This window comes from Leucoraja erinacea, chromosome 33, assembly GCF_028641065.1.
Source record: "Leucoraja erinacea ecotype New England chromosome 33, Leri_hhj_1, whole genome shotgun sequence".
Taxonomy (NCBI): Eukaryota; Metazoa; Chordata; class Chondrichthyes; order Rajiformes; family Rajidae; genus Leucoraja; species Leucoraja erinaceus.
The window spans coordinates 12930551-12958036 of NC_073409.1; the positions used below are offsets into that span (position 1 = coordinate 12930551).

The 27486-nt window shown below is 43.1% G+C and overlaps 1 protein-coding gene across 1 annotated transcript in view; it reads left to right on the forward strand.

Annotated features, from left to right (window-relative positions):
- The first annotated feature begins 14220 nt into the window (after positions 1-14220).
- The window catches only part of LOC129712717 (stereocilin-like), a 30360-nt gene continuing 17094 nt past the window's right edge, over positions 14221-27486 (forward strand). Inside the window, exons 1-10 of the mRNA XM_055661382.1 lie at positions 14221-15525; positions 16656-16771; positions 17798-17930; positions 18138-18320; positions 19539-19577; positions 19685-19852; positions 22556-22693; positions 23017-23081; positions 23944-24067; positions 26041-26129. Of these exons, the coding sequence (XP_055517357.1) occupies positions 15256-15525; positions 16656-16771; positions 17798-17930; positions 18138-18320; positions 19539-19577; positions 19685-19852; positions 22556-22693; positions 23017-23081; positions 23944-24067; positions 26041-26129 (1325 nt within the window). The 5' untranslated portion in view covers positions 14221-15255. The remainder of the gene's footprint in view (positions 15526-16655; positions 16772-17797; positions 17931-18137; positions 18321-19538; positions 19578-19684; positions 19853-22555; positions 22694-23016; positions 23082-23943; positions 24068-26040; positions 26130-27486) is intronic.

Consider the following 27486-nt stretch of genomic DNA (forward strand, 5'->3'; position numbering starts at 1 on the left):
ACTAGAATCAAAGACAGATTGATGCAAAGGAATACAGCATGAAAGATAGTGTAGCAGAGATAAGGCTGAAAGAGTGAAATAAAAGCTGCTTGTTTCTGTGAATCGGAGAGCAATTAGAGAACGGACAGGTGGTGTCATCTCTGAATGTTCCAGCTGATGTTTGCAAATAAAGGCTTTCGTTCTTGAAGAATTCTCCGTGTCTGTGTCATCTTATCCAACTTTAAGTCTCTAAACCACGACACTATCTGCTCAAAGTTCAAACAATTGTCCCAAAACGCATTAGCCGGCGGTTCATTCTACAGCAAGACAATGATTCCAAACTTACTACTAAAGCAACAAAGGAGTTTTTCAAAGCTAAAAAATGATCAATTCTTGAGTGGCCAAGTCAATCACCCGATCTGAACCCAATTGAGCATGCCTTTTATATGCTGAAGAGAAAACTGAAGGGGACTAGCCCCCAAAACAAGCATAAGCTAAATATGGCTGCAATACAGCCTGGCAGAGCATCACCAGAGAAGACACACAGCAACTGGTGATGTCCATGAATCACAGACTTCAAGCAGTCATTGCATGCAAAGGATATGCAACAAAATACTAAACATGACTACTCTCATTTACATTACACTGCTGTGCCCCAAACATTATTACATTGTATAAACATTGCTGTAATTTCTACATGGTGAAACCAAAATGTATAAAACTGGCCTTTATTAAAATCTGACAATGTGCATTTTAATATGTGATTTTTTTTTTTCTATTACAAATCTCAAATTGTGGAGTACAGAGGCAAATAAATATATAATGGGTCTGTCCCAAACATTACGGAGGGCACTGTGAGTAGTTGTGCACGCTGACACATGTTCTCCTCAAAATAAGGAAATCAAGAAAGCTTGCAGTACATCTGTATAGTCACTGAAATTTCCTATAAAACCTATCTTTTGTCTATTTCAAAAACAAATGACAAATCCTTCCCACACCCAGCTTTGTTTTCACTTATCTCTTCCAGTTTACCCTTAGCAATGCCAGTTAGTCACGCTGATGATAGAATTGCAGTCATTCATGCTAATATGTGCTCATTCACACACATTGAATGACATTTAAATAATTGCAACTAGAAGGTGAGATAATTAAGAAGAATAGCGCAAGACAGTGCGTGTTGGGATAGTGTGTTAATCATCCTTCAAAATGTCACAAGCTAATTATTGCACGCTTCGCAGTACTTTCCATTTAGACTGAACTACATCTAACATAAGGGGGCACATATTTGGCACGAACCAGGTATTTGGCTCCTTTTGTGTTTTAGTCATCCTGTAAACTGACTAGGTTACAGTTTGATATGAGATCCTTCCCATTATACCTGGAAGAGAGGCTATTGAGAAGGTGAGCGGCAAGTCTATGTATTATTCACATGTTGCGTTTTGTAACGGGCTCTACTCATTCAGGCCATCTTTACAGCTCACTTCTGGGTTTAATTAGCTGAGGTTAGAATTACGGCTCTGTATAAAATTACTTCATGTCCAGTCATTGATCGTTGCTTATTTTCACTAATGTCCACTCTACGTCCGAGTTAAAAAGGATGTGTTTGTTCTTCCTGCCGTCGGACTTGATCCACAATTTGGAGTCACGTGGTGATGGAAAGAATTACCAGACAAGGAAGAGGATTTGAGGAGTTGAACGGGACTGGGTGGCGGAAGAAGGGAAACTGCACACTTCCAGACAGATCGGGAGCAAGTGGGGCACAAGGTTAAACATAGTCCTCTTCCTTCTCGAAGCAGTTGCCACTTCTGCTCTACATGTCTCAGAAGCGGTATATTGCGGGTGAGTAACTTTAATTTTAAGATAACTATTTAAACCTATTTAAATGTAAAAAAAATCTTAACAATATTTATTATTTTAAATTCCTGGAAATGGGAGGAAAATGCATTTCCGTAAAATACACCTTATATTTTCCCATGAATTTTACCCACACAAAGCTTAGAGGTTTATTTGTTTGACGGAAGTGCAGAGCTCCCGATAATGTGGAGCCCTCAGCACTGATTCACCGAAATTCTATCAGGGCTTGAATGCATAAACCACAGCTGGGATAAACTGAGCTAATGAGAATGAGGAATGGTTTCATGACGTTTGTCAGGACAGAGAGACCTCCACGATTCTCTGCATTAACTCCATACTGGCAGCAGAAAGGGTAGGACTGAACCTGGGTCACTGCGTCGGCGAGACCCGTGCATTAACTGCTGCATCACGATGCCACCGCCAATCACGCAGCTCGTGGGTCCTGAACTTTTCATAAGGAGAGGTGTTAGCTCTAAAAGCCAGTAGGTTATGCTGAGCCTTTCATAGAACTGGATTACAGACCCACCTGGATACCGAGTCCAGTTCTCTGCACAAACAAGAGATTATAACATGTGGTCAATTGAATGTGTGTAGTAAAGCTGCATTGAGTTATGCGCATTTATGTCTTTTTCTGCGGTAGAGAGTTGGAAAAATATTATCCAAGTGCTGACTACATTTTTAGATGTGTTTTACAATTGTAACTAATACAATTGTCGGGTTGCACGGTGGCTCAGCAGTAGCGTTGCTGCCTTTCAGCGCCAGAGACCTGGGTTCGATCTTGACTATGGGTGCTGTGCGGAGTTTGTACGTTCTCCCCTTGACCTGTGTGGGTTTACTCCGGGAGCTCCAGTTTCCTCCCACACTCCAAAGACGTTCAGGTTTGTAGACCAATTAGCTTGGTATACTTGTAAATTGTCCCTAGAGTGTGTAGGATAGTGTTAGTGTACGGTGATCGCTGGTTGGCACGGACCTAGTAGGCAGAATGACCTGTTTCCGTGGTATATCTCTAAACTAAACTAAAATAAAATACATTTGAAAAATATAACTATCATTATTTCCTGTCTCCAGCCCATGAACTACAGCCTCGCCCCATTTTCTGTGACAGGAGCAACAGGACCAGCTCACTGGCCAGGGAATAGTGGCATCGATGAACAAAACGATGAAGACAATTGTTCTGGTCATCCTCTTGTGGTGTTCGATACCAGGTACAAAAAATGAAATTGCATTTCTTTAGAAGCTTTCATGTCGGGTCAGTCAAGGGCGATTATATTGTCTTAAGGTGTGCTGTAGGGGCCAGCCAGATCCTAAGTAATAACTAGATTAACTAAATAACCTGTCTTGATGAAGTTGGCCAAGGAATAACCAAAGGCAATAAACTAGGGTCCCAGTTGAACATTTGAGGTGTCTGGACATGAATTACTCTGGCAAAGAAGTCTACAAATGCAGGAAGATGGGATTAATGTGGATGGGTGCTCACTGATTAGCATAGCCACAGTGGGCTGAGTGGCCTGTACCATGCTGTATGACTCTTTGATTCTTGTCAAAGGGTGCCTGAGGTCAGCAGCATCTGCAGGTTCTTACCTGGAGCGAGTCCTGCAGATAAACTGGTTACTAGCAGATTAATCACAAGCCTCATTCCTGACATTCTTTCAACGTGCTTAAAACCCACCCCCTTTGATGAATCGACTATAAAAGAGATTTAGTAGAAAAGCTGGGTAAACTCTGTGGATCTGTGGAAAGAGATCACAGGCCAAACCCCTTCATCAGAAACGGGCACCAATTTGACAAAGGGTCGGGGACTTGAACCCTTAACTCTGTGTGTCTCTCTCCGCAGATGCTGCCTGATTCACTGAATGTTTCCAGCATTTTCAGATTTTATTTTAGATCTCCAGCATCTGCAGTTTCTTTTTAATTTCCTAAAGAGATTCAATGCTTCTTAGTGTCTCTGGCATAATTTTTTTTTTAATATTAAAAATTACATGAATAGAATGTCATATTCAAGAATAAAATTAAATGTTTAAATAGGAAACAGCTACAATAATTAACACTCATTCATAGTAATGCATTGGTGAATTGTATTTGCGATTCTCTTTTACACTATTCTTCCCCAGGAAAACTGTGAAAGTTGTGCACGTTGGAATCGGGGAACCATTAGGAGTCAACTGTGTGGATATTTAATGCTTCAACTTGCATGTGGGAGTCCAAAACATTGGCACAGTTATGTGGAAAATTCACGCTGTTGTGCAATATCAATGATCGGCACTCTGCCTTTCATTGCAAAGGGACATTCTGCAATCCATCGTTACTAGAAAATTGGTGATTAATTCATCTGAAATACCACCTCAACAGTGAAATATTGTGAATGGAGCGGGTTTGAACTCAATGTTTCGACTTCCCAAATATGAGTGGCCGGGATCATGGGTCTCCCCTATACGTTTTTCTGCTTTCATATCCACTCCATCATTCTATTTGTGTATGTATGTATATCTGCACCTGAACCTCACACTTGGTTGCATATTCCTTAAATCCTCAGGTAACAAAACATCCATCTGTTCTGATGGACGGTCATTGACCTGTAATGTTCACTGTTTCTCTCTCCAAGGATGCTGCCTGATTTGCTCAATGTTTCTAGCATTTTCTATTTTCATGTCAAAAATCCATGAAATTGTTGAAAGTGGGTGGGGATGAATGCTACTGTCTTGTTGGTGTGAAGAAGAGGTATCTGATACCAATCCTGGACATCTTGGCTTTAAATTTCTGTCCTCTTCTCCTGGATTCCCCATCAGAGCAAACCTTCTCTATCTATCTCCAAGCTTTTGAAGACATTTTTAAAGGCAACTAGACCAAGTGCAGACCTGTTGGGTCTGCTCCCCCAATGGTGTGATCCCCCAACCCAATATTCCATCATGCACCCGTCTCCTCCAACGGAACTGAAGCCGTTCCCAAATGTAAGATTCCAACACTCCCCTGCCTCCCTCAGCAGTGGATTGAAAAATATTTCCAATTTCACCTCCCCTGCCTGCTGCAGCAGTTCCAATTGCAATACCAATTGGCCCTCCCCCTCCTGTTGAAGCACTTGCTGTGATATCCCATTGAGGTGAAAAGTTCAGAGTGTTCCTGTCTTGCAACTTTGTTTTGAAGTGTGTTGGAAGCTGATAGGAAGGAGCAGCGAATCAAAAGGAAGAAAGGCAGCCGGCAGCCGTACGGACGGATGGCAGGCGGCAACCACAGACTTTTATATAATAAATAATAGATAGATATTCTATAACAAAGCAAGAGTATGATTTCTAATGGATATTGATTAAATTTGGCTCTGTATCAGGATTGAAATTACAACATTTCCAGAAATAATCTTGTTTTTTTCAGCATGTTATTATTTTTCCTTCAGGCTCTTTCCCTAAGAAACTACAAATTTCTCGAGGCTGGAAGAGAGCTGTGAATACTACAACCCGGGAACACACTAAAACACTGATCCCAACAGGAGAATCACAGATAGAGGAACAAGTGAAGAGTCCCCAGTTATCTCCTGAACTGAATGATTCCAGTAAATCACTATGGAAGATTTTGGACCAGAAGCTCCGTGCGCAGACACGCCAGGGGTATTCTGCTCTCCCGGAGGTCATCCAGATGATAATGTCCAACATCATTCCAGGGAACAAGTGGGAATTGTATTCCATAATGTTACAGGTTCTATATAATAGTCAGCTTGGAGACATTGGGTTGGGGTTGCAACAACTGCTACCTCAGCTACATCTGTACATTTTTCAGGAAACTGAAGACTTTAGACCTCTCTTTGCACTTGCTGAGGAGCTGTTGAGTTCATTTGGAGTTAATTGGAAAGCTCTATTGCTGTCCATGCAGGAGGAAGCATGTTATTTTGCTTCATCTATGAATAGAAGATCATTAAGTGATTTTGCCCAAGTGTTTCTTTCATCTAGTGTTCATGAAGATCGCTCCAGAATGTGGAAGGATGGTTTTAATATTCCAAACCTGTTGTTAAGTTTAATTGGGAAGGTGCAACAGATTCTTTCTTTTGGGCTAAAGACTATTTGGCATTTCTTTAGTCAGAATGTGTTTCCATTTTTTGACTCCTATCTTTGTAAAGTGGCAAAACAAATATTGAAGCTAACGGACATTTTCTTGGAGGGAATGTTCTTTGCAAGCAATATAATTAAATTGGATGGAATGGGACAATGCCCCCAAGGTAAGGAGCTACAATACACTCAGTGCTTTCATGTCAGTGTTTTTCTCTCCCCCCCCCCCCCCCCCCCCCCCCCCCCCCCCCCATTCCCCAAAAGGCATTGATTCCCTTCATGTGAGAAGCCAGGTAGATACATGCATGCATGCACACACGTGTATACTCACCTCTCATACACATTCCACATCACACAAACATGCACACATACAAACGTGTACACACATCCACATAACAATATAAAAACACACATGCTGACACACTAACATGTATGCAGACATACACTGATATAAAAACATGCACATGTTCGTGCACACACACACACACAGCTGTTCTACCACAGAATTAAGCCAGTTAATACTATCTGGACCATAATTATATTTGAGTCCATAGAACCTGGATTGAAATACTGCTAAGAAATAGTAAATATTGTTGCATCTTTGCTGTTTGCCTGGATTATTTCCTTCCCAGGGCTGTATAGTCCAGGTCTACAGCTTGTAGACTCCCAGGTTTTGCCATACGATTGTAAACTGGTGGGTTGTCGGGCTGCAGGGCAGAGCAGAGTGACAGTGGTCCATTCAGGGAAACTGTTTGGAGGGTGGGATTAAGTTGCACTGTGGCATTTTCTCCATGACCATCTCAGTTGTACAGTCATCCATCATTGTTACCTAGTTGTCATAATAGGTGTCAATTTCTGGACAAGCTGGTCATTGCAAATAGATGGAACTGGCAAGAGAGGATGAATCATCAGTCCTAATCCCAACTTCTGTTAAATAAATCAAGGAGGCCTGCAAGTGTGTGATCCCAACAGGGTTCAGGTGTGGCTCAGTGGGTGAAATTTGTCTCTGAGTCCGAAGGCTGTGGAGTCGAGTCCTGCGGGAGAACTGAACTCAAAATCTTTGGGGTCTGAGCTCTGATCTGTTCCACCAACAGGACCCAGCGTAACATTACCCATCGATTGTCCCTCCCATCGTCAAGCATCTCCTTGTAGTCTGTTTGGACAACTCCCCCCCCCCCCCCCCCCCCCCCCCCCCCAACCTGCTAGCATTCCCGTTGTTGAAGTCTTGTTGTGAGTGTGTTGATTTAGGTAGTCATATATATAATTTTGTTAATTGTCATTTCATATCTTCACAGGAAATCTGAACCAGCTTCTCAACTGGTAAGTTTCAGAACAAGCTTCTTCCCTTTTGTCTGTGATAAGGAAATATAGAAATATGAACGAGGAGGATGTGAGTGACTGTAATTGAAACACCCACTCTCCTCAGGATAAACTTATTTTCTACTGACTTGTACGCAACAAAACGCTATTCACTGTACCTCGGTGCATGGTGCAATAAAATAAACTTTTAGAGGCGTTTAGATAGACACGTGGATGTGTACAGGTGTGAGGGGTTATGGTGAGAAGGCAAGAGAATGGGGTTGAGAGGCAAAGATAAATCAGCCATGATTGAATGGCGTACGAGCCGAATGGCCTAATTCTGTTCCTGTCACTTATGAACTTATGTAAGCATTGGAGAGAATGTGGATCACTTGCAGGCAGAGATTAACTTGGCATTGTGTTTGCACATACATTGAGGGCCGAACATATGTTGTACTCTTCTATGATTCTGGGATAGGGTTTATTAAAAGGTCATCCCTTTGTCCACACAGGGGCCGGCTTCACAACCTGTCGTGGAATTTCGAAGCTGTTCCGCTGGACGTGGCAGAGATCGTCAAGTCTGGCTCTGCAGCCCATCCCCGGGCAACTGATCGCGTTTTCCAGCTGATCTCCAAACTTCCAAACGTCCCCACCAACTGCGACCAGGACCTGTGGCTATGGACGAACAGGACGGTTTGCGGGGAAGTGTTGCGGCGGCAGTCCGTGCCGGCCTGGCTGCCCGGGGTGTGCGGCGTCGTGAGGGGGTTGGCAGCGAGAGGGGCGGCTCCTCTGATGGAGCACGTTTGCAGGAGCGTGGCCTTGGTGTCCACTTCCGTGGCCCAAGGAGCCGACTTCTTCCTCCAGCACTGCGTGTCCAGGGGACTGGGATCCAGGAGCCACCCTCCTGCCCGCAACACCCGGCAGCTGGGAGCTCAGACCTGCAACTACGGCGCCGACTTCATCAACTCCACCGACGTCGGGTACTGCTCGGTGGTGGACGAGGCCGGCTTTAGAAAGACTATCTGCGGCAATGCTTCGCTGCTGGAAGCCCTGATGAAGAACCCGGCGCACTCGTGGCTGGAAGCCTTCTGCTCCGTCTCCCCCGACCCCCTCGCCTCGATCCCCGCGGCTGTAGACGTCCTCGGCCCGGGGACAGCCCCGGCCTTCAGCGTGGCCGCTGACTGCCGCTACCAGGAGTGGGAATCCTCGCCTCCCGCCGACCAGTTGCTCGCCTTCTGCGCCAGCGAGGACGGTGGCGGCTTCTCTGCCGCCGTGTGCGAGCCCGGCTCGGCGCTGGAGCCGCTGGGGCTTTGGTTGTGTGGCGACGGCTACAGCCTCTTCTGCCAGTACAGCCGCTGGGAGCAGGAGGTGCCCGACCCTTCCATCGTGGCCCTGTGCCGCAGTACCGACCCGGACAAGTTCAACGTGTCGGTGTGCGGCAGCGCCAGCCTCCTGCACAAGTTGAGCCAGGAGCCGGGCAACGAGTGGCTTCCCCCCGCCTGCGGCGCCCAGCACCGCTGCCGCTACGAGGAGTGGCTGGGAGCGCCGCCTGTCCCCGCCAGCCTGGTGGCCCTCTGCGGGGACATTGACTCCACCTTCGACTTGATGGTCTGCACATCTGCCGCGCTCCTGGAGCAACTGCTGGCCGACCCGGACAACGCGTGGCTGCGCCGGGTCTGCACTGTCCCAGCCGTGTCCGCCTTCCCAGAGCCGGGCTCGCCAGCCGCTCCCACCGCCGATCCATGGGACCTCATCGGAGCCGCGGGCGGTCTGTGCAGCTACGGGACGTGGGCGCGCCCGGCGGCCGTGGACAGCACCGTGGTCGCCTTGTGCTTCAACAGCGACGCCCAGCAGTTCAACATCTGGGTGTGTCAGGATCCAGCTGTTCTCCAGCAGCTGCTGAACGACCCGTACAACCTCTGGCTCGTTGACATCTGCGGCACTCCTTCCTCTTGGGAGGTGAACGTGACCGATCCGGCGGCTGCCTGCCAGTACAGTCAGTGGGCTGAGGAACCGGTCGACCCTTACCTCGTGGACTTCTGCTGGTCGAACGACCAGGCGAATTTCTCCCGACTCGTCTGTCAAGACCAAGCGCTGATCACCAAGCTTCTGCTGTATCCCGAGAACGCGTGGTTGCAGTCTCCGTGTAACATCCAGGCAACGGGTACCACCAGCTGCCGCTATGGGGAGTGGACTGGGCCCGCCTCCATAGACCCTGCCACCGTTGAGTATTGCAGTCAGTATGATATGGACAATTTTGTACAAGTTGCATGTGACAACTCTACCCGATTGTGGGAGCTCCTGAACAGTGGAGAGGGCACCTGGCTCGCTGACTACTGTGCCCACACCCAAGTAGATGGGATAGACACAGACATCATGTGTAGATACAGCTCCTGGGCAGTGCATCGAGTGGACCCAACAACCGTGGCCCTCTGCTTCGACCACGATCAGGACAATTTCAACACATTGGTCTGCCGGAACCCTGGAGTGCTTCACGCCCTGACCAGCGACCCTGACAACTCCTGGGTTGAACAAGACTGTTTCTCAATCAGCAACTCCACCACTCCTCAGGAGACCGAAGTCTGCCCCGTGCAGGATCTCATCTCAAGACTCGAGTGGACTTGCAGCCAGGGCACACCAGGGCCTTGCGCACACCAGCTGCTCCGGCTGGCAGATGTTCCTGCCTTGGTCCTCTGCGGTTTGGAACACATCGGCCTCACCTTAGGCAGCACAGCTGCCGAGAGGAGCTAACTACTGGGCTCACAGAGGCCATCAACAAGGTCGTTTTAGGGCTTGTGGCATTGGAGGATGATGTAATCTCATCCCTTCAGCTGCTTCAGAATGCAAGGAATCAAGTCCTCTACACTGTGATAGACTATTTGGATCATCAAAAGAGCTACAGGATCAAAAGAGAGGTGCTCCAGTGTTTTGGGGTAAGGGATACTGCCCTGCTAATGACCAGGTTAACTCAGCATTGCTTTTACTGCCTACTCACAGTCTTGCTCAATGCAATAACTTGAACTTCTCTAGTCTGAAGATGGCTTCTGACCCAAAACATCATCTGTCCTGTCCATTCCATGGCCAGATGCTGTCTGACCCATTGAGCTCCTCTAGCATTTTGTGTTTTACTCAAGTACTTGAGTTCACCGACTCTGGATCTGGTTACATGCATCATTAGTGTAGGACCCTGTAACCAAGTTAAAGTAAAAATTGTTGATCCACTCCCGTGTAATTCCTTTGCTGGACTTTAGTCAGTTTTAAAACTCTAGTTTGAGGTAGTTGTGCTTTCTCAGTGGGTGGCTGGGTCAATAGCTGGAGGATCACAGGATATCCCTGGGATAGAGTTCCGTAAATGTGCACCAGATCATTTCCTGGGATGGTTAGTTTGTCCCATCAAGGGAGATTGTAGTCTGGGCCTGTACCCTGGACTGTAGAAGAATGAGAAATGAACTCACTGAAACAGTGTTCATGCGAGTTGGTGTTTCCTCTAGCTCAGGAACCAGGTCACAGTCTTAAAATAAGGGGTCGGCCATTAGGAATGAATAAATCTTTGGAGTTATCTTCCGAAGGATTCTGGAGATCTTATTGCTGAGTATTTAACTTAGGAGATCTTTATGGAGATAATGCGGGAAAGTGCCACTGAAATAAAAGTTCAGACGTGGTCTTACTGTGTATTGGAGCAGGTGAAGGGCTGAATAGCTTGCTGCTGCTGCTTGCATTTCTCATGTGGTGCAGTTTCAAGGCTAACTCTACCTGCTCAATCTAAGGTATTGCTACACTTTGGAGATGCTACCGTGTACATTAAATGGTAAACCAAGGCACCACCTGAATGTGAATGCTCTTGTGGTATTATTCAAAGAAGAGCAGAGCAGTGCTCCTTAGTTCCTAACTGGTTGCATTTATTGGCCAGAGTGGAGGTAATTGGGTGAACTGGAGACCACACTATTGTAAGCGACAGGCATTAATTTTTTTGTGCAGCTATTCTCACCATGTATTTTGATGAAAAAGTGAGCCTGCTTTAATTGGGAGGCATCGCTATTGTTTCAGACATGGTCAACAGAAACATTTATAAGTACACTCTGTAAACTCTTCTTTGTTTTATGAGTTCTTCCACAAGACTATATCCTTCACCCCCTAACTGGAGTTGCATGTATAGGCATTCTGATATTTACACTCATGCCATTGGTTTAACTGGGTTATTTTTTGTTTATTTCCTCAGTCTGTGCTATTGGACTTGGTGCAGCAGGAAGGAGGATCTTCAGGTGTGGGTCTGGTAAAGGTATTGTATCATCGTTAAACCGATGTTTAACAACGTTAAATACATATATATGCACTAAAGAAGGAGCCCTCCATTTAGAGGCATAAATAAAATGTAAGAGGGAAAGATAAACATGAAAGAGAGAAAAGAATGGGATAATATGTTGATGGCGTGAGATATGGTTAGGGTTGGACAAGGCTCTTTTGGACTATAAATACTAGCATGCACAATGTTGAAGTGATTTTCATGACCACCACTACTGATTTAATTCCAGATTATTTAATTTACTAAATTTAGACTCCCAGCTGCCATGGTGGGAAATGGACATTTACCTGGATTTTCTAGCCAGATTCATGATATTGTAACTAATTTGATTCTATCAAACCCCCTTAACCATCTAAAGCATGGCTTTTGAGCTTTTCCAATCCAGCAAAGTTCCTTGTCTCTATTTGCATCTACTGCAGATTTGGAAAAGATCAGCTCATCAAAAGATAAATTCTAAGAACAAGATCTGTTGTTAACCTTGTAAGTGGGCATATAGAGGTGCTTATCAGCCCAGATATCTGTTTTCATTTCCAGTTTGGTCATGTTCTTGTGCGAAACCTTGGGATTGAAGGTGCCACATGATGTAAACTGGCTCATATTCTTACAGCTCTGGGGACTATGTGGTTCATGCCCATAGAACTCACCTAAAAACAGAAATATTAGATTCCACTCTAATGATTATCACAATGGTTAGTGCACAGTGTATCACCTGGACTCATTGATCCTTAGAAGTGAGTTCACATTCTATTGAGTAAGTAAATAACTAAGTGAGGAATTAAACTCACTGTCTAAGTAATGGTAAAATGAATCTATTGGATTGTCCCAATAAAACTATCGGTTTCACGAACATACTTCACTTTAGGGTATCAGCCATCTTTCCCGTCTGTCATAAGCGTGACTCCAGAGCTAACAATGTGCTTGCCTCTTAATTGCATCCACTGTTAAAGAACATTAGAGGAATATGGACCAAGCGCGGGCAGGTGGGACTAAGGTAGATGGGGAATCTTGGTCGGCATGGGCAAGTTGGGCAAAGGAGCTGTTTCCGTGCTCTATGACTATATGATTCTTAAGTTCATGGTGGATGGTAAATAATGGCATTGCCAACATCGATCATATAGCAAAAGGCAACTGATAGAAAGCTGCCATCTTTTTCATTCACCAGTAACCGGTTGTTGAAATCTGCTCCAGTGCTTTTTCAGAGATCGTTCTTTACCTTTTTCCAAACAGGAATACATGAAGCTTTCTGCAAGCGATCTTCAAGTGGCACTGTTTGCAATTGACATTCAAAATCTGAAACACCTGCTGTACCTCCTAAACACAAGATGGAAGAGTTTGCAGGTAAACACTTTAATACCTGAAACCTTTTGAATCCTTTGAAGATAGGTTGGCAGTCCATTAATGGAAACATAACTTCTGCACTAAACACACAATGCTGGAAATTTTCAGCAGCCCAGACACCATCAGTATAGAAATAAATAAAGTTGCTTCAGATGAATGATTTTACATTAAAATTAGGAAAAGTTAAAGTGTGCTGAAGTAAAGCACTGCAGAAAGGCCTAGCTCTAATTTTTAGATGAACCTTCCTGGTGCAATTAAAATTGGACATCTTAGAGACTCTCACTCCCCTTCTTTGAAATAGTGGCACTGGGTCTTTGATAATCACCCAAGATGGAACCTCAGTTTAATGTGTTATCTTAAAGAAAGTTTCTCCAGCTGTGTGACATTCCAAGGACCCTCACTGGATTGTCAGACTCTATTTTTGTGATCATGTTTCTAGGGTGGGACTTGACCCACAACCCTCTGCTGTGAGTCACAGATAACGCACATTCAGATGGCTCACGTTCTGCGTGTGATCTTGGCCACCCTCATCGCCTATGAGATTTAATTCTTCAACAAAACACTCATAGGCGTTTGGGATTGTAAGGTACTGTTTCTCTTACTTGGAGAACATCAGTGACTTGGCAGTTTACTGATCATGAACATCTTTACTCTGCAATGAACTAGCTACATCTGGCATGCAGAATAAGCTGGGAATTGAAATTATTCAACAAAGAAAAATGAGAACATTTTATTTGTAAGGAGAGTTAGTTTCAGTCGGAGAAAGAGGCCTATCAAAATGATAAGAATAATTAAACTATTAAATACTACATGTAAACCAAAAACAGATATTTGTTTTGGAGTAAATACGATATTTTTAATGATTTCTAGTTTTACAATATTTCTTCCAATTTCAGATTCCGGAAGATTTTAAGAGGATTCTGGCATTGGTCTTCTTCAACAGAATACTGCTCGTTGAACCAAATATGTTCCAAGAACTTGTTCACTTTCTACCTCACTTGTCAACGTCTGAAATCAAAGCATTACCACTGACCCTGGACAAGGAGGAAGTGTGCGTCACACATATCTTCAACAGCTAAAGAGCTTTAGTTAATGCCTTTGTTTGTTTATTTCCCTCCTTTTCACACAACAGTTGTTTGTAGGAACTATTACATACAGAGTGCTTTAATGCTTTATAACTAAATTCTAACTTTTCCAAATTAAAATGACCTGATGCATTTAATTTTTTAGCCATTGAGTTCCCATTTGACTTGGTTATTTCATTCAAATCATAAGATAATTTGGGTTTAATTTAAGTGCAACAGTGTCAATGGGCAATTGAATTTAATATTAATTATGAACTGCTTTTCTGGATCACTTTTTTTACATTGATATTGAAGAATTTTAAATTCTCACCAATTTTATTCTGGTTGTCACTATCGTACAACTTTGAATTGACTGTGGACATGTAAAGCAGGGACAAAGTAAATTTCCCTCTGCAGATAGGCTAAAACACAGGAGCACAGAGAGAAGTAATTGGTGAAAGGATTAGAGAAAGATAAGGAAAAATATTTTCACACACAGCCTTGTAGCGCTTGAGAACTTGTGACAGGAAAGAGTGGGAGAGGCAGAAATGTTCATTTAAATGGTTCTTCGATATATTACTTGAAGTCGTGACCTGCAGGATTACGGATATAATACTGGAAGGCTGGATTAGAATGACACAAATCAGCAGGTTTCCTTCTGAATCATAATTTTTCCTTAGTCTGTGGTGATCCACTTCGTGTTTTTTTTACGTGATAAGGTGTAAATATTTTAAAATATATATTATAGCAGCACTTGGGGTGAAGATGCTTCATATTCCATGAACATGTTGCAACTCAAAACCGGTTTCATCCAATACCAAAGCATTATTGTGATTTTTATATATAAAGAGAAGAAATTCCTGGCAATTCTCAGTCGGGAGGCATCTGAGGAGATAAAAACAAATAATGCTTTAGGTCTGTTCTGATGAAAGGTCTTCAACCTGAAAGGTTCACTTTTTCTCCCTCCACAGATGCTGCCTGGACTGCTGAGTATCTCCAGGTTTTTTCCGTTTTTATTTCAAATTCTTGGTTTCTTTGCTTCTTAATTGTGATCTCTTATTATTGGGAGCTGGTTCAGGGCCAGTTGTACAAGAAACTGAGGCATAGATTAACCTAATTGGTAGAGATGCAGAAGGGAGCTAAGGTTTGCATGTTTTCACTCGGTGATGGAGGGATATGGAACCTTACCCGAACAATGATGGAGATAAAGACCCTGATCATATTTTTTTAATCTTGATATGTTGTAGGGAGTTTGGAATTAGATTAGTTTATATATTCCTTAGCAACTAGTAGCTGATTTGATGGGTTTACATGGCATCCTTCAGTTATATAAATCTATAGATGCTATGGCTTTAAGGCAGATGCATTTACTTTGGTCACTCGAATGCTTTGCAATGATGCTGAGCTATTGACTGGTATCCAGGGCACAACAGCCTTCTCATTCACTGTTATGTTTTTTAATTCCAGGATGGCTGTGGTCAACCAGATTTCTGGGAAGCTGTCTGATGACCAGAAGGCAGCCTTCGTCCAGTGGATCCTGGCATCTGGGAGTTATAGCAGTGTGTCGGCCTGGCCCTTGATGTTCCTGACCCATGTCAGTAACCTGCTAGCATACCTGCCGTTTGAGAGCTTTCAGCTTCTGTCCCGTACACAGGTACTGTAAGAGAAGGAACATGCATTACTCGGGATGACTCAAAGCATTTTGCAGTTCATGAAGTATCTCTGATGCATGTGGGAGCAATCTAGGAAGGAAGATTCCACAAACCTAACGGTGATAACCACGTTTCACTGGTAGTTTGGCCCGAACACCCAGGTTATATCGCCCTGCTTTTTGAAATGGTGGGATGAGGTCTTTTAACAACAGCAAGCTGGATGTCTCATCTAAAAGAAAGCACTGGGCCATTGTAGCTCATCGTCTGAACTGTGCTGAGGAAACATTCCCTGTGGTCTGTAGCATTGTCTGCCCGGAGATGAGAATGTAAATTGCTCAGCCAGGCCTGACACAGAAATCTGAACAGGGAATGAATGGCCACCTGTAGGAAAAAGCATGAAGTCAGTCATTCAGACAGCCGCCTGAATTGATTCAGTTCATTAACTGGGTTTATTTTAGAAACTAGCATCTGAACAGGGATGGGAGAAAACAGAGACATGGTGGGAGAGTATGTTGTATTATATATGAGGCATAATGGTCAGACAGAACATGGGAGAGTAGACCTCGGGTTCCATGGACAGGCAACTTTCCAGTTTGCTCACCTTCTTAGCTGGCTCTGTTGTAGGCTTTATGATATAAGTTGATCACATATCTACGATCAATGGAATTAACCAGTATGGTCGAGAATGAACTATTATCAGGGTACTGCAATGGACCCAGGATATACATGCTCTAATGTCACTAATTAAGTAGTTGAGAATTGGGGTCATTTTGTTTGATTCTTTCCACTCTTCACACTGTATTAAGATAAAAAAGATAACAGTAAAAATGAATATCGGGAGAAAGATTAAGATACAGATTTTATACAAATTCTCTCCAATGCAAATCCTCCTCCATGAACGACCCTTGTGTAAATGTTCCCCCACACCGTACCTTGCAAATGCTGCCATCCTCGGAACCCTCACCTTTTCTTCATACACAAAAAAAATATCTATTGTGCTGTTTTTGTCAGTCACTTACTATTGCATTTCCAGTGTCTATAATCAACTAACTTTTGAATTTCATTTGTAATGGATGGAAATCTCTGAAATACATTTACACAATGAGGCACAAACTTTTCTGTCATTTACCAGATTCTCACTGCATTGGATATGCTGTTGGCCAATAAATTGACAACAGTCCAGGAAAGGTTTCTCAGCCACACCATCCTAAAAGGGGATAAAACAATTGGAACTTCTGACTTTGAGAGGTGAGTATTGCAACTTTTCATAGTCTTTAAGAGTCACAGCACAGAAATAAGCACTTTGGACCATCATATCCACGCTGACCATCAAGTACCCATCTACTCTAATCCCATTCTCCAGCACTTGGTCTGTAGCCCCATATGCAATGGCAATTCCAGTGCTTGTCCAGATGCTTCTTAAATGTTGTGAGAGTCTCTGCCTTCACCACCACAGTTCACGTGGGAGATTGGTGGAAAACGTGCAAGTCAACAAACTGTATCCAAAACCGATCTGGTATCAGATTGTCTGCAAGAGGACTGCGGGAGATTGGGTGAAGGCCTGGAATCCACATCCAGGGAAAGTGATGGAAGCACATTCACTGTTTTATATTCTATGTTGGGGAACAGGGAGAACAAGCTGTGAGAAACCTCAGATAGCCCAGGCAACGGAGGACAGTTAAAGCAAGCTAGTTTAGTTATATAAAATGCTTAAAGATAAGATAATTCTGAGTTGCATTAAAATAAAGTCAGATATTAGAGCAAGGATAGTGAAATATAATTCGTATGCAAGGAAGAATTATCAAGGAGGGAAGTTCCCATGGAGAAACTTGACAAAAATAGGTTTTAGGGAAAAGGAATTGCTATGAGAGTCACCATTGACTTGAAGGTCTAAATGGACTCTTACACTATAAGGAAGTACAAGAATGTAAAAATGGTTACAATATTTACAGGGCTGTGAGGTAAGGGTAGGGAGGTGAGACCAACTGGAATGCTGTTTCAGAGAGTTCCCATTGACACAGTGCGGTGAATGGCTTTCTTCTGAGCTGAAGGTGTCAGTGGATTGCTGGGTTGGGAGAATTATGGATCAGACAAATTACTTTCATCACTGTGATCTTTTAATGCTTGTCATTTTCCTGCCAATCAGTTATTCTCTCTCTTTTTGAGAGGACAAGGATTGAGTGTTGCTTGTGATTGGAATGTAGATGCCTTTCCCCTTTATTGGTTGAACGGACTGTGTGTGATCCACTCTTATTGCGTTTCTCTTTTTCCCAGGCTGGGCAGATTGATTTGTTCTGCATCGTCCCAGGATCTGAAACCCTACAAACAGAATCTTCAAATGTTTGTTATTATCAAGGAACAGCTGCTGAACTGCATTGGCGATGATATCTTTGTTCCAAATGAACTGGTGAGTCTTCAGCAGTGGCAACTAAGTTGCTGGGCTAGTATCCAGAGGCTTAATTTAAACATCTGTCGCCTTGCAATTGAGCTTCTGAAGTGTATGTTAATTATTTTAATCTGGAATGAAAAAGAAGTATCAGTATGGATGATCTTGAAATTACTGGATGATGTTATTACTAATGTCATTATTGCCCCTTTCTCTTCGTGTGTACAGCTTAGAGATTTTTTGGTCAGAACAAACGGTATAACGGATGAAGGACTCTTGGTAACGAATGAGTTGTCGAGTATGATTAGTCTTCTGCCAATCCTCGGATTGTCCTTTATAAAACAGCTTCACCCTGTGCAGATCCAATCCATACTCCCGGAGCTCAGAACAGTAAACCTCTCTTCTGCCCAGGTATAATTCCTGCACTGTTACGTGATTGCAGTTTTATCTTTATAATATTCTGTTTATAGCCGATTCTCTTGAAATTGTAATTGGGAGGAGGGAAGAAAAAAAAGAGATTCGGAAGATTTCCTCAATTAAGAGCCTGTCCCACTTACGCGATTTTCTTCGGCGACTATCACAGCAGGTCACCGAAAATTTTCCATACAGACGTCACGTGTCGACATGTCACGGGGTGATGCCTGTTTGGTTGTGAGTAGTCGCCCAAAGAGTCGTACCTTTTTCTGGACACCGCTGGATTTTCAACATTTTGAATATTTTCGGCGACCTGCTGCAGCTATGGCGGGTGCCGGCAAGTCGCTGAAATAATAGCGTATGTGGGACAGGCCCTTTAGTGAAACGGAGTTTGTGGGATTATGAATGAGGAGAATGATCGATGGGCGATAAAATATTGCAATAACAGTGAGCTGGGGAGAGTGGGCTGCACCTCAACTTCACAGTCCACCATCTGCCAGCCATTCTGACTGTGATAGCTGGAACAATTCAGGCTTCAGCCTGCAGAGGAGACTTTTGATTCATTGGATTTGTTAATGGTAGCAGTAGGTTACTTTAGTTAAACACCATGTTGTGGTTCTAGAATCATGAACCAGTTACAATTACATTTCTGTTCCTATGAAGCACCCTCTTCCCCGTCCTCCTTGTCCATGGTGGGTACGTCTGCCACAAGCTGGTCTAAGGAAAGGGACACAAGTCGGTGGGGGGCACAAGCATGGAGATCCAGTAAAGTAGATTCCCGGGAATGGAACATGTATCCTTGGTTGCCCTTAAATAACTAAAGGGGAGCAGATGGGTGCATGAGAGAGAATGTGGCTCGGCCACAGGGAAATAAGAAGTAGGCAAAAGAGATTGATGAGATTGTTCAGGTAGGAACAGCATGGAGTTGATGGGCCTAACAGCCTCTATCGGTGTCAAAGTCAGCAAGTATAAGTAAAATGACTGTGTTCCTCCTGCATCCATTTCTTACGTGGTGCAGTTTCTAGACTAACTCTCTCTGCCCAGTCTAAATAAAATTATCTCAAATTTAATTTCACTATATTTACTAAAGTGATGTTAGTGTTGCAAATCTTCTCTCTCTTAATTGATGTAAGATCCAATTAAACATAACTCCAGTCAAACACATCTTCAGTTTGTGTATCTGTCTGTATAAACTATCTGTTGTGTCTATTTCAGGCAAGGGCAATAATTGACAAGATTCTACAGAATACATCTGTGAGTATTGCACCAGTTGGAATGGGTTCCAGACCTATTGCCCTCAGCAGTGGAGGGACAGGATATGAAGCCTTGCTTACTCTTCCTTTCTCTCTGTCATTCTGCAGATTACAGAGGAGTTGCTGGACAGTCTGGGCTCCACTGTGGTTGGCCTCAGGCCGAACACACTGCGAGTCATTCCACCTGCTCTACTCATGCACATCTTGCCCAGCATGGCAGCGAACGAGGGAAAACTGAGTCCTGTTCAGAAACTGGTGGCTGTAAACAAGCTTTGGGTTGGTAGTGGAAACCTTCACTCACTCGTCTAACTCTGTGTCACATCGCTCAGGCAATGAGGCTTTCAATTTTGCTTCCGAGGGCTTCCAAGTTCCCCTGCAGTGGGTGGAGTGACAAATAGCTGGAGAAGGACTACAGTTCAGTCCTTTAACTCATTGAAGGAACAGTCTGTAAGTCAAAGGTCCCATCTTTCAGATGAGACCTTGAGAGAAGTCCTCTCTATATAACCTGTGCCAAGCCAATGAGTCAAATCACTAAAACGGCCGACCTGATCATTATCTCTTTACTGCTTGTAGGAGCTTATTGCAGGAAAATTGGCTGCAGAGTATATTGCATTGCAGCAGTGACCACTCTTCAATTTGTTGTGAGGTTTTGGGATGTTCTGAGTCCATGAAAGATGCAATGGAATTGCAACTGCATTTCTTTTCACTGCACAGTCCATCAAATTGAGTTGCTTGGATCCAAACCATAAAATGTTGATAGCTATTGAACTACAATCAATGCCAGAAGAGATTTTGGCCTCATCCCAAGCAAATTCCAGCAGCATTTGAGGAGTTGGTCGTGTACAACAGAAGTAGGAATTGTTGGTCAGGAAAACAAAACCAACGACTGCTTTTCCATTCACTTGAACAGATAGATGAAGGCTTGGTTCAATGTCTTAAAATATGGTACTCCCTCAACATTATGTAGCAAGGTCAAAACTAGATTATATCCTCAAACCAGCAAAGTGTAGTCTGAAATGATGATCTTCTAGCTTCAAGCACAGAGTACCAGACCTGAATCTTCTGCAGAAGCTAGGAAAGGGGAACAATCGGAGAGAATTCCTTTGAGGATGGTAATCTACTCCCTTGGACCTTGATTGAATCAGTGCACCAAGATGAGATGTAGAGTCCCAGCCAAACATGTGTCCTCTTCCAGATCACAATCTACTGAGAAATGTAATTGCGTTCTCTTGCCACTCACCTTCAATCTCCGACTACCAATCCTTCTGCCACCAGATTTTCTCTCTTAATTTACTCCAGCAGAACTATTTATGTCTGCACCTCCCTTGTTATTAAAGAAAATGGTTCTTGCTTTTCCAGTGTCCAGAAAACTGGCAGAATGTAGGCATTCTACAGGCATTTAGCATTTAGGCATTTAGCCACACATCAAAAAACAATGATTTTGACCATGACGTTTGCATTAATCACATCAGGGAATTAACATTTCAAAATAATTTAAATATTTGATTACTTTATCAGTGTTAGTTAGCAGAGCAAAGGACTGTGTGGCTGGACAAATTCTGAATTATAGATAAACCTATAGTTTGTAAAGGGATTTTGGCAGTGTGAAGTTTCATTAATGAATGATATTTGAACCGGGTCGAGGTGAGTGATTGATTAAAGTATTCCGACACCTCACTTGTACCAAGAACAAGTCTGAGTTTACAGTAACTTGATGCTGCAGTAAACTGACCTCAGAAATCAGTCTCCTCAATCAGACCATTCATTCAATTACTTTGTTAAATATATTTAGTGATATTATTTCTTAATTATTTCCAGTTCTTGTAAGAGCTTTGAGTGTTTTGTCACCTGTGCTGTCTCCCTGCTGTCAAAACTTTTCATACCTTTTCATACCTGCTCCTGTGATCACATTCCACCCTCTTTCAATGATCTCTTTAACTAACATGATACCTGTTCTTCTCCAATTCTGATCTCTCAATTGTCCCCGATTCTAAATGCTCCACCATTAGTGCCCATGACCTGCCACCTGGGCCCTGGACTTTGTAATTCCTATCCCCAAAACGTCCCGGTCTCTACCTCCATCAGCTTCTCCAAGCCTTCTTCCATAAAGCTGTTTGGTCATCTCTCCAAGTGTCTCTTTAATTGGCTTTGCATCAATTTTGTTCGATAATTTCTCCTGTGCTACATTTTTGCTACTTGGGCAGGGAAGCAAGTTCAGGCCTACACTCTAGTTCTATGCTGACGGGGCTGCTCTACAGTTGTGGCTGGTATGTGTCCTCAGCTGCTCACCACCCCTCCAGATATTTAGTTCTTCTAAACACAAGAGTAGCTTAGTAACTTAGCTTAGAGTAACAGAGTAACACTATTGCACCCATTTTCTTGTGTTTCCTAAAACTAGTTCTCAAACATTACCTGTAACACAGCAACACATCCTTAGCACTGACCACCTGAAAGTTCTGTGCTTCCACACCTGTTAACATTCAAAAACTGTCTTCGGATGTTGCCAAGACTCGAGGGCCTGAGCTATAGGGAGAGATTGGGCAAGCTAGGACTTCAAATCATAAGAAGAATTGATAGGGTGAATGCAGTCTCTAACCCAGAGTAGAGCATCAAAACCAGAGCACATAGGTTTAAGGTGTGAGTGCAAAGATTTAATGGTAACCTCAGGGGCAACATTTTCACTCTGAGGGTGGTGAGCATATGGAATGAACTGCTAGGCAACGTAGTTGATACAGGTACAATAACAACATTTAAAAGGCACATGGATAAAAGACTGGTACATGGATAGGAAAGGTTTAGAGGGGTATGGAACAAATGTGGACAAATGGGACTAGCTTAGATGGAGCATCTTGGCCAACAAAGACAAGTTGGATAGAAGCGCAGGTCTCTCTGCTGCATGACTCTGTGACTGATTTCTACAGCTAATTCTAAATCCAGTGTATTTCCATTTGTTAAATCCTTCTATGCATTTATTGCCAGGAATCGGACAATATAAATTTCTTCAAAAAACTGGATTCTCTTACAAAGGACATTCCTCTAATATCTTTGAGGTCAAAGGTGAAGATATTATTATCCAATGCCGATGACTTATCACAAATGAAGTGGTCTGTGCAACAGGTAATATTTTACATTTGATCATTTTTTATTGCTTTTTATTGTCCCCAGTAGCAGGAACCATCTGTGTTTAGGAACTGGATTTCCATTCCTTATTCCTGACTGAAAAGCCTTGCTATCTGGCACATTGTGGCTTTGGAGAAGACTAGATTTGCTTGTAATGTAGATTGTGACTGACTCTCACTCTGTGGGTTTATTCATGAAAAACAATGGTTTATGGAAAAGGTGCGCGTATTAGCTGCAGGGAAAAATGTTTAAAGCGAGGTATACTTGGAAACAAACTACATGTTACTGTGTTACATCTGATGCTTAATCTCTTATCACAGGCTCAGATGCTCTTTGGGAAAGTTTTGGAAGCAAATGGCTACAATATTACTGAAGATATCTTAAGGTAAGTGCATTGGTTAGTTTTGAGGGAGAGAACTTTACTCGGGTACAGAGCTGGTTGAATATGATGTCTACCATGTCTGGATCTAGAGATGGTGCTATTCATAAGAGGGTTGTGCAGAATATCTAATCATGACATCCATATGTCCAATCTTTCCACTGCTGGGATTCTTAGTTTTTTCTCCCCCTGTCATGATCATATTGATTGGCGTTGCAGGCTCGAAGGGCCGAATGGCCTACTCCTGCACCTATTTTCTATGTTTCTATCTACAACTCTATACAATTTCTTGTGATCTTAGGCAGAGTTGTTCCCAAACCACGCTATGATTCAACCCCAAATGTATGTTTTCTATGGTGCATCTGTAGAAGTCTGCAAGTCATCGGTGACATGATGAATGTCATCAGTCTCTGCAGGAAGTAGAGGTGTTGATGTGCCTTCTTGGCTGTCGCATCAATGTGGTTGGTTGACGACACATTGTTGGTAATATTCACGCCAAGAAACTTGAAAATCTCAACCGTTTCCACTTCATCAACATTCATGCTGATGGTGTTTGTACTTCACCACGCTTCTTCGGTGTAGATTCAAGTAGCTAAATAATTTGGAAACGGCTAATGTTAGTGGATTGTTGTAAAAACCCATAAGGTTCACTGTTGCCGTTCAGGGAGGGAAATCTGCTGTCTATACCCACTCCGGCCTGTACATGACTCCATGGATATGGTTGATTCTGAACTGTCTGTTCAGTTCAGGAATTAGACAATAAGCAGGCACACTGACATATTTTGCCAGTTTTGTGCAAAAACTGTTTAATTATGTGGAATTTGTGATTTTATTTTTTGGCATATTTAACACTTCATTCATTCCTTAGCTCCCTTGGTTTTGTGGCACAAGGTGTAGACTGTGCAACCCTGAAACAACTTTCCAAGCCCAATAGATTCCTGAAGCTGCTGCAATTCTTCCGAGACCTGCCGATTGAATTGCCAGTGTCTCTGGTAAGTTTATGAGAGCACCAGGCACTGCAGCAGGTACAGTCCATGCTGCAACTTTACCCTGCACACGGTCAATCTTACACTAGTCACACTGTTGTTTTATCCCAACAGTTCCAGAATCCTGCAATATTAAATATGTATTGATATCAGCAGCTGAGGATACAAACAAACAAACTAAGAGCAGAAATTGACCACTTAGTTTCTCTGTCCTGCACCATTGTTTAACAAAGGTAGACAAAAATGCTGGAGAAACTCAGCGGGTGAGGCAGCATCTATGGAGCGAAGGAATAGGTGACGTTTCAGGTCAAGACCCTTCTTCAGACTGATGTGGAGGTGGGGAGGGGGGGGGGGAAAGAAAGGAAAAGGCAGATACAGTGGGCTATGGGAGAGCTGGGAATAGGAGGGGAAGAAGGGAGAAAGCAAGGTCTATCTGAAATTGGAGGTCAATGTCCATACCGTTGTGGTGGAAACTACCCAAGCGAAATATGAGGTGCTGCTCCTCCAATTTGCAGGGTTAGAGTCTACTCCACTATTTAACAAGATCATGGCTGATCTTCTTGAGTAAAAACAAAACAGCTGAAGGAAGTCATTGAGTCGGGCAGCATCTGCAATAGGAAATGGACAGACATTGCTAGTGTCCCATGGTCAATCTGATTGTGTCTTCCACCCACCTGTAGGACATCTGTCTATCCATATCACTGCTCACTTTGCTTGATTCTCAGTTTCTCAGTGCCTGCTACCACATCTTTAACAATAGCTTTTAACAGTTTTCTACGGACTGATGTTACACTGACTGGGAAATTTGAAAATTAACACCAATGGAGTGACTAACTCACCAACGGCTTCTTTTCTGACCCAAGGATGAAGTGCGTCTGGGCAGTGGGACGTGTCCAGTACAAACTCGTGCTTCCCTGGTATCTGTAATCGTCCTGAATTTATCACTCCCTTCCAATCCCTAATTTATAGCTGTGTTACTTTACTGCTCTCAAACCTTTATGTCATTCATTTGTGTATTTTGATATGTTCCTTCCAATATTCTGACCTGCCACCTGCCTGTGTGTAATTAAATAGGTTGGTGTTATAGTTGGCTGCTGTAAATTTCCCCTTGTGCTGGTAGCTAGTGGGAGAGTCATCGGGATGTCAGTGGGCATGAGAAAGGATGTGTGGGAAAAGGATTGATGCAATTGTTCTGAATGCTGTCGTAGATTGGATGGGCCAAATAGCCTTTTCTACACTGTAAGAAAATATTTAATATACTGTTTATTTGTTCCATACAACTTTAATTTTTCTAGTTGCCACAGACAGTGGCTCTCCCCGGAATATATTTTTCCCCCAATGGAATTTATCTATTCTGTGTATTCCCTTAAATATCAGTCACTGCATTTCAATTGACCAATCTATTAATCTAATCTGCCAATTCACTTTATCTACCTTTGTTTTCATACTCTGTTACTTGCCCTTTCAAAGTTATTTTAAATAAACTCAAAATACTATTCATACAGCCATTCTACTCTTTCCCCAAACTGAATATAAATGTCAATTATATTATCATCTTGGAACCTTTACTTTGAGACAATTAATTGAGTCCAATGAGACGGAGAATTCCAAAGTTATACAGTCCTCTATAAATACATTTCTCTTCATCTCAGTCCATAAACTACTGAGGTGGTGCCCCAATTCCAGTCTCTGTTCTGGGGAAACATCCAAGCCTTTTGCACCTGAATGATATGAATCTTCACTGTACCACACTGAATCTAGGCTAATCTTCCTCCAATGCTCTGTAAAATAGATCTCTAAACCCTTTAAGTATTCTCATGCAATGGCCCACATGACCTCCACCCATACCATCGCATTCAATTGGTTAAACCAAAAATGTGGCTCCCTCTTTAATTAAACTCAAAAGTGTAGCCGCTCTTATTAAAAATCTTTAAAAGAAATGTCCAAACATTTGAAGTAACATGCTCTTATTTACACAGAGAAGTTGTCTGTTGGAAGTACTGAACAGCTTTATCCTCACTGTGGAGACTGTGCAGAGTATGCAACCTCAACTGCTGCTTGACCTCCAGTAAGTAGTCCATCATAGTTACTCCTGGAGATGGTTGGGAATACTGTGTTTGTTGAGGCAACAAACAGCAGCTCAGTCAGCATTTGTAGAGAGAGAGAGAGTGAGAGGCAATGTTTGGGTTTTTTCCCCCCAGTTTCCTCAGTTGCTGCCAAGTCTCTCGGATGTTTCCAGTATATCCTGGAACTATCTCCTCATATTCCTTTATGACACTTCCTCTAGGGAAAGACTAATAACAATAGTATTAGGCAGGAGTTGGGAGAAAAGATCAGGAGCAGGTAAACCCACATCAGATGTGGGCAAAATGTGTTGAAAGGGCAGGTCAGGCAGCATCTGTGGAGGGAATGGACAGGACCCTTCTTCAGCCCAAAATCAAAACAACGCCTCTTTGTTCTCAAGGGTATGTATCATAGTTAGGAAATCATGTTACAGCTGCATAAAAGTTTGGTCCGGCCACATTTGGAGTATTGTGTCACCACATTTGCAGTCGTGGTCACCACATTCAGGAAGGATGTGGAGGCATGTAAGAGGGTGCAGAAGATGTTTACCTGGGAAGAATGCTGCCTGGATTACAGAGAACATAGAACAGTACAGCATAAGAACAATAAGATGAGTCTGAAGAAGGGTCTCGACCCGAAACGTCACCCATTCCTCTCCAGAGATGCTGCCTGTCCCGCTGAGTTACTCCAGCAATTTGTGTCTATCAGCATAAGAACAGGCCCTTTGGTCTACCATGTCTATGCAAAATGTAACACCAAGCCCAACTCTTATCTGCCTGCACAAAATCCATATCCTTCCATTCCCTGCATATTCATATGCCTATCCAAAAGGCTCTTAAATGCCACTATCATATCTGCCTCCACCACCAACCCTGGCTGCATGTTCCAGCCAATCACCACTCTCTGTGTGAAAAAACGTGCCCCTTGCATTTCCTTTAAACATTGCTCGTTTCACCTTAAAGCTCTGCCCTCTAGTATTTGATTTTCCTATCCTGGGAAAAAGGTTCTGACTGTCTACCTTATCTATGCCTCTCATCATTTTATATACTTCTATCAGGTCCCGCAGGCAGATGTGCAGTTTAGATTGGCACCATGGTTAGCAAAGACAAGTCTGTTCATGTGCTGTTCTGTTCTATGTTCTATATTTTCTGACAGTAGAGGCCATTCACCATATTAAATCAATGCCAGGTCTCAAATGATCCTGTTCCCCCGCAAACAATTCCCCCTCACATGCACATTCACTCTTTCCTGTTTCTCCTACCGCTCATCCACGCCAGAAATAATATCCAATTAACCTGCATCTTTGGGATGTGAGAAGAAACCCATATAGTCACAGGGAGAACGTGCAAACATCACATAGG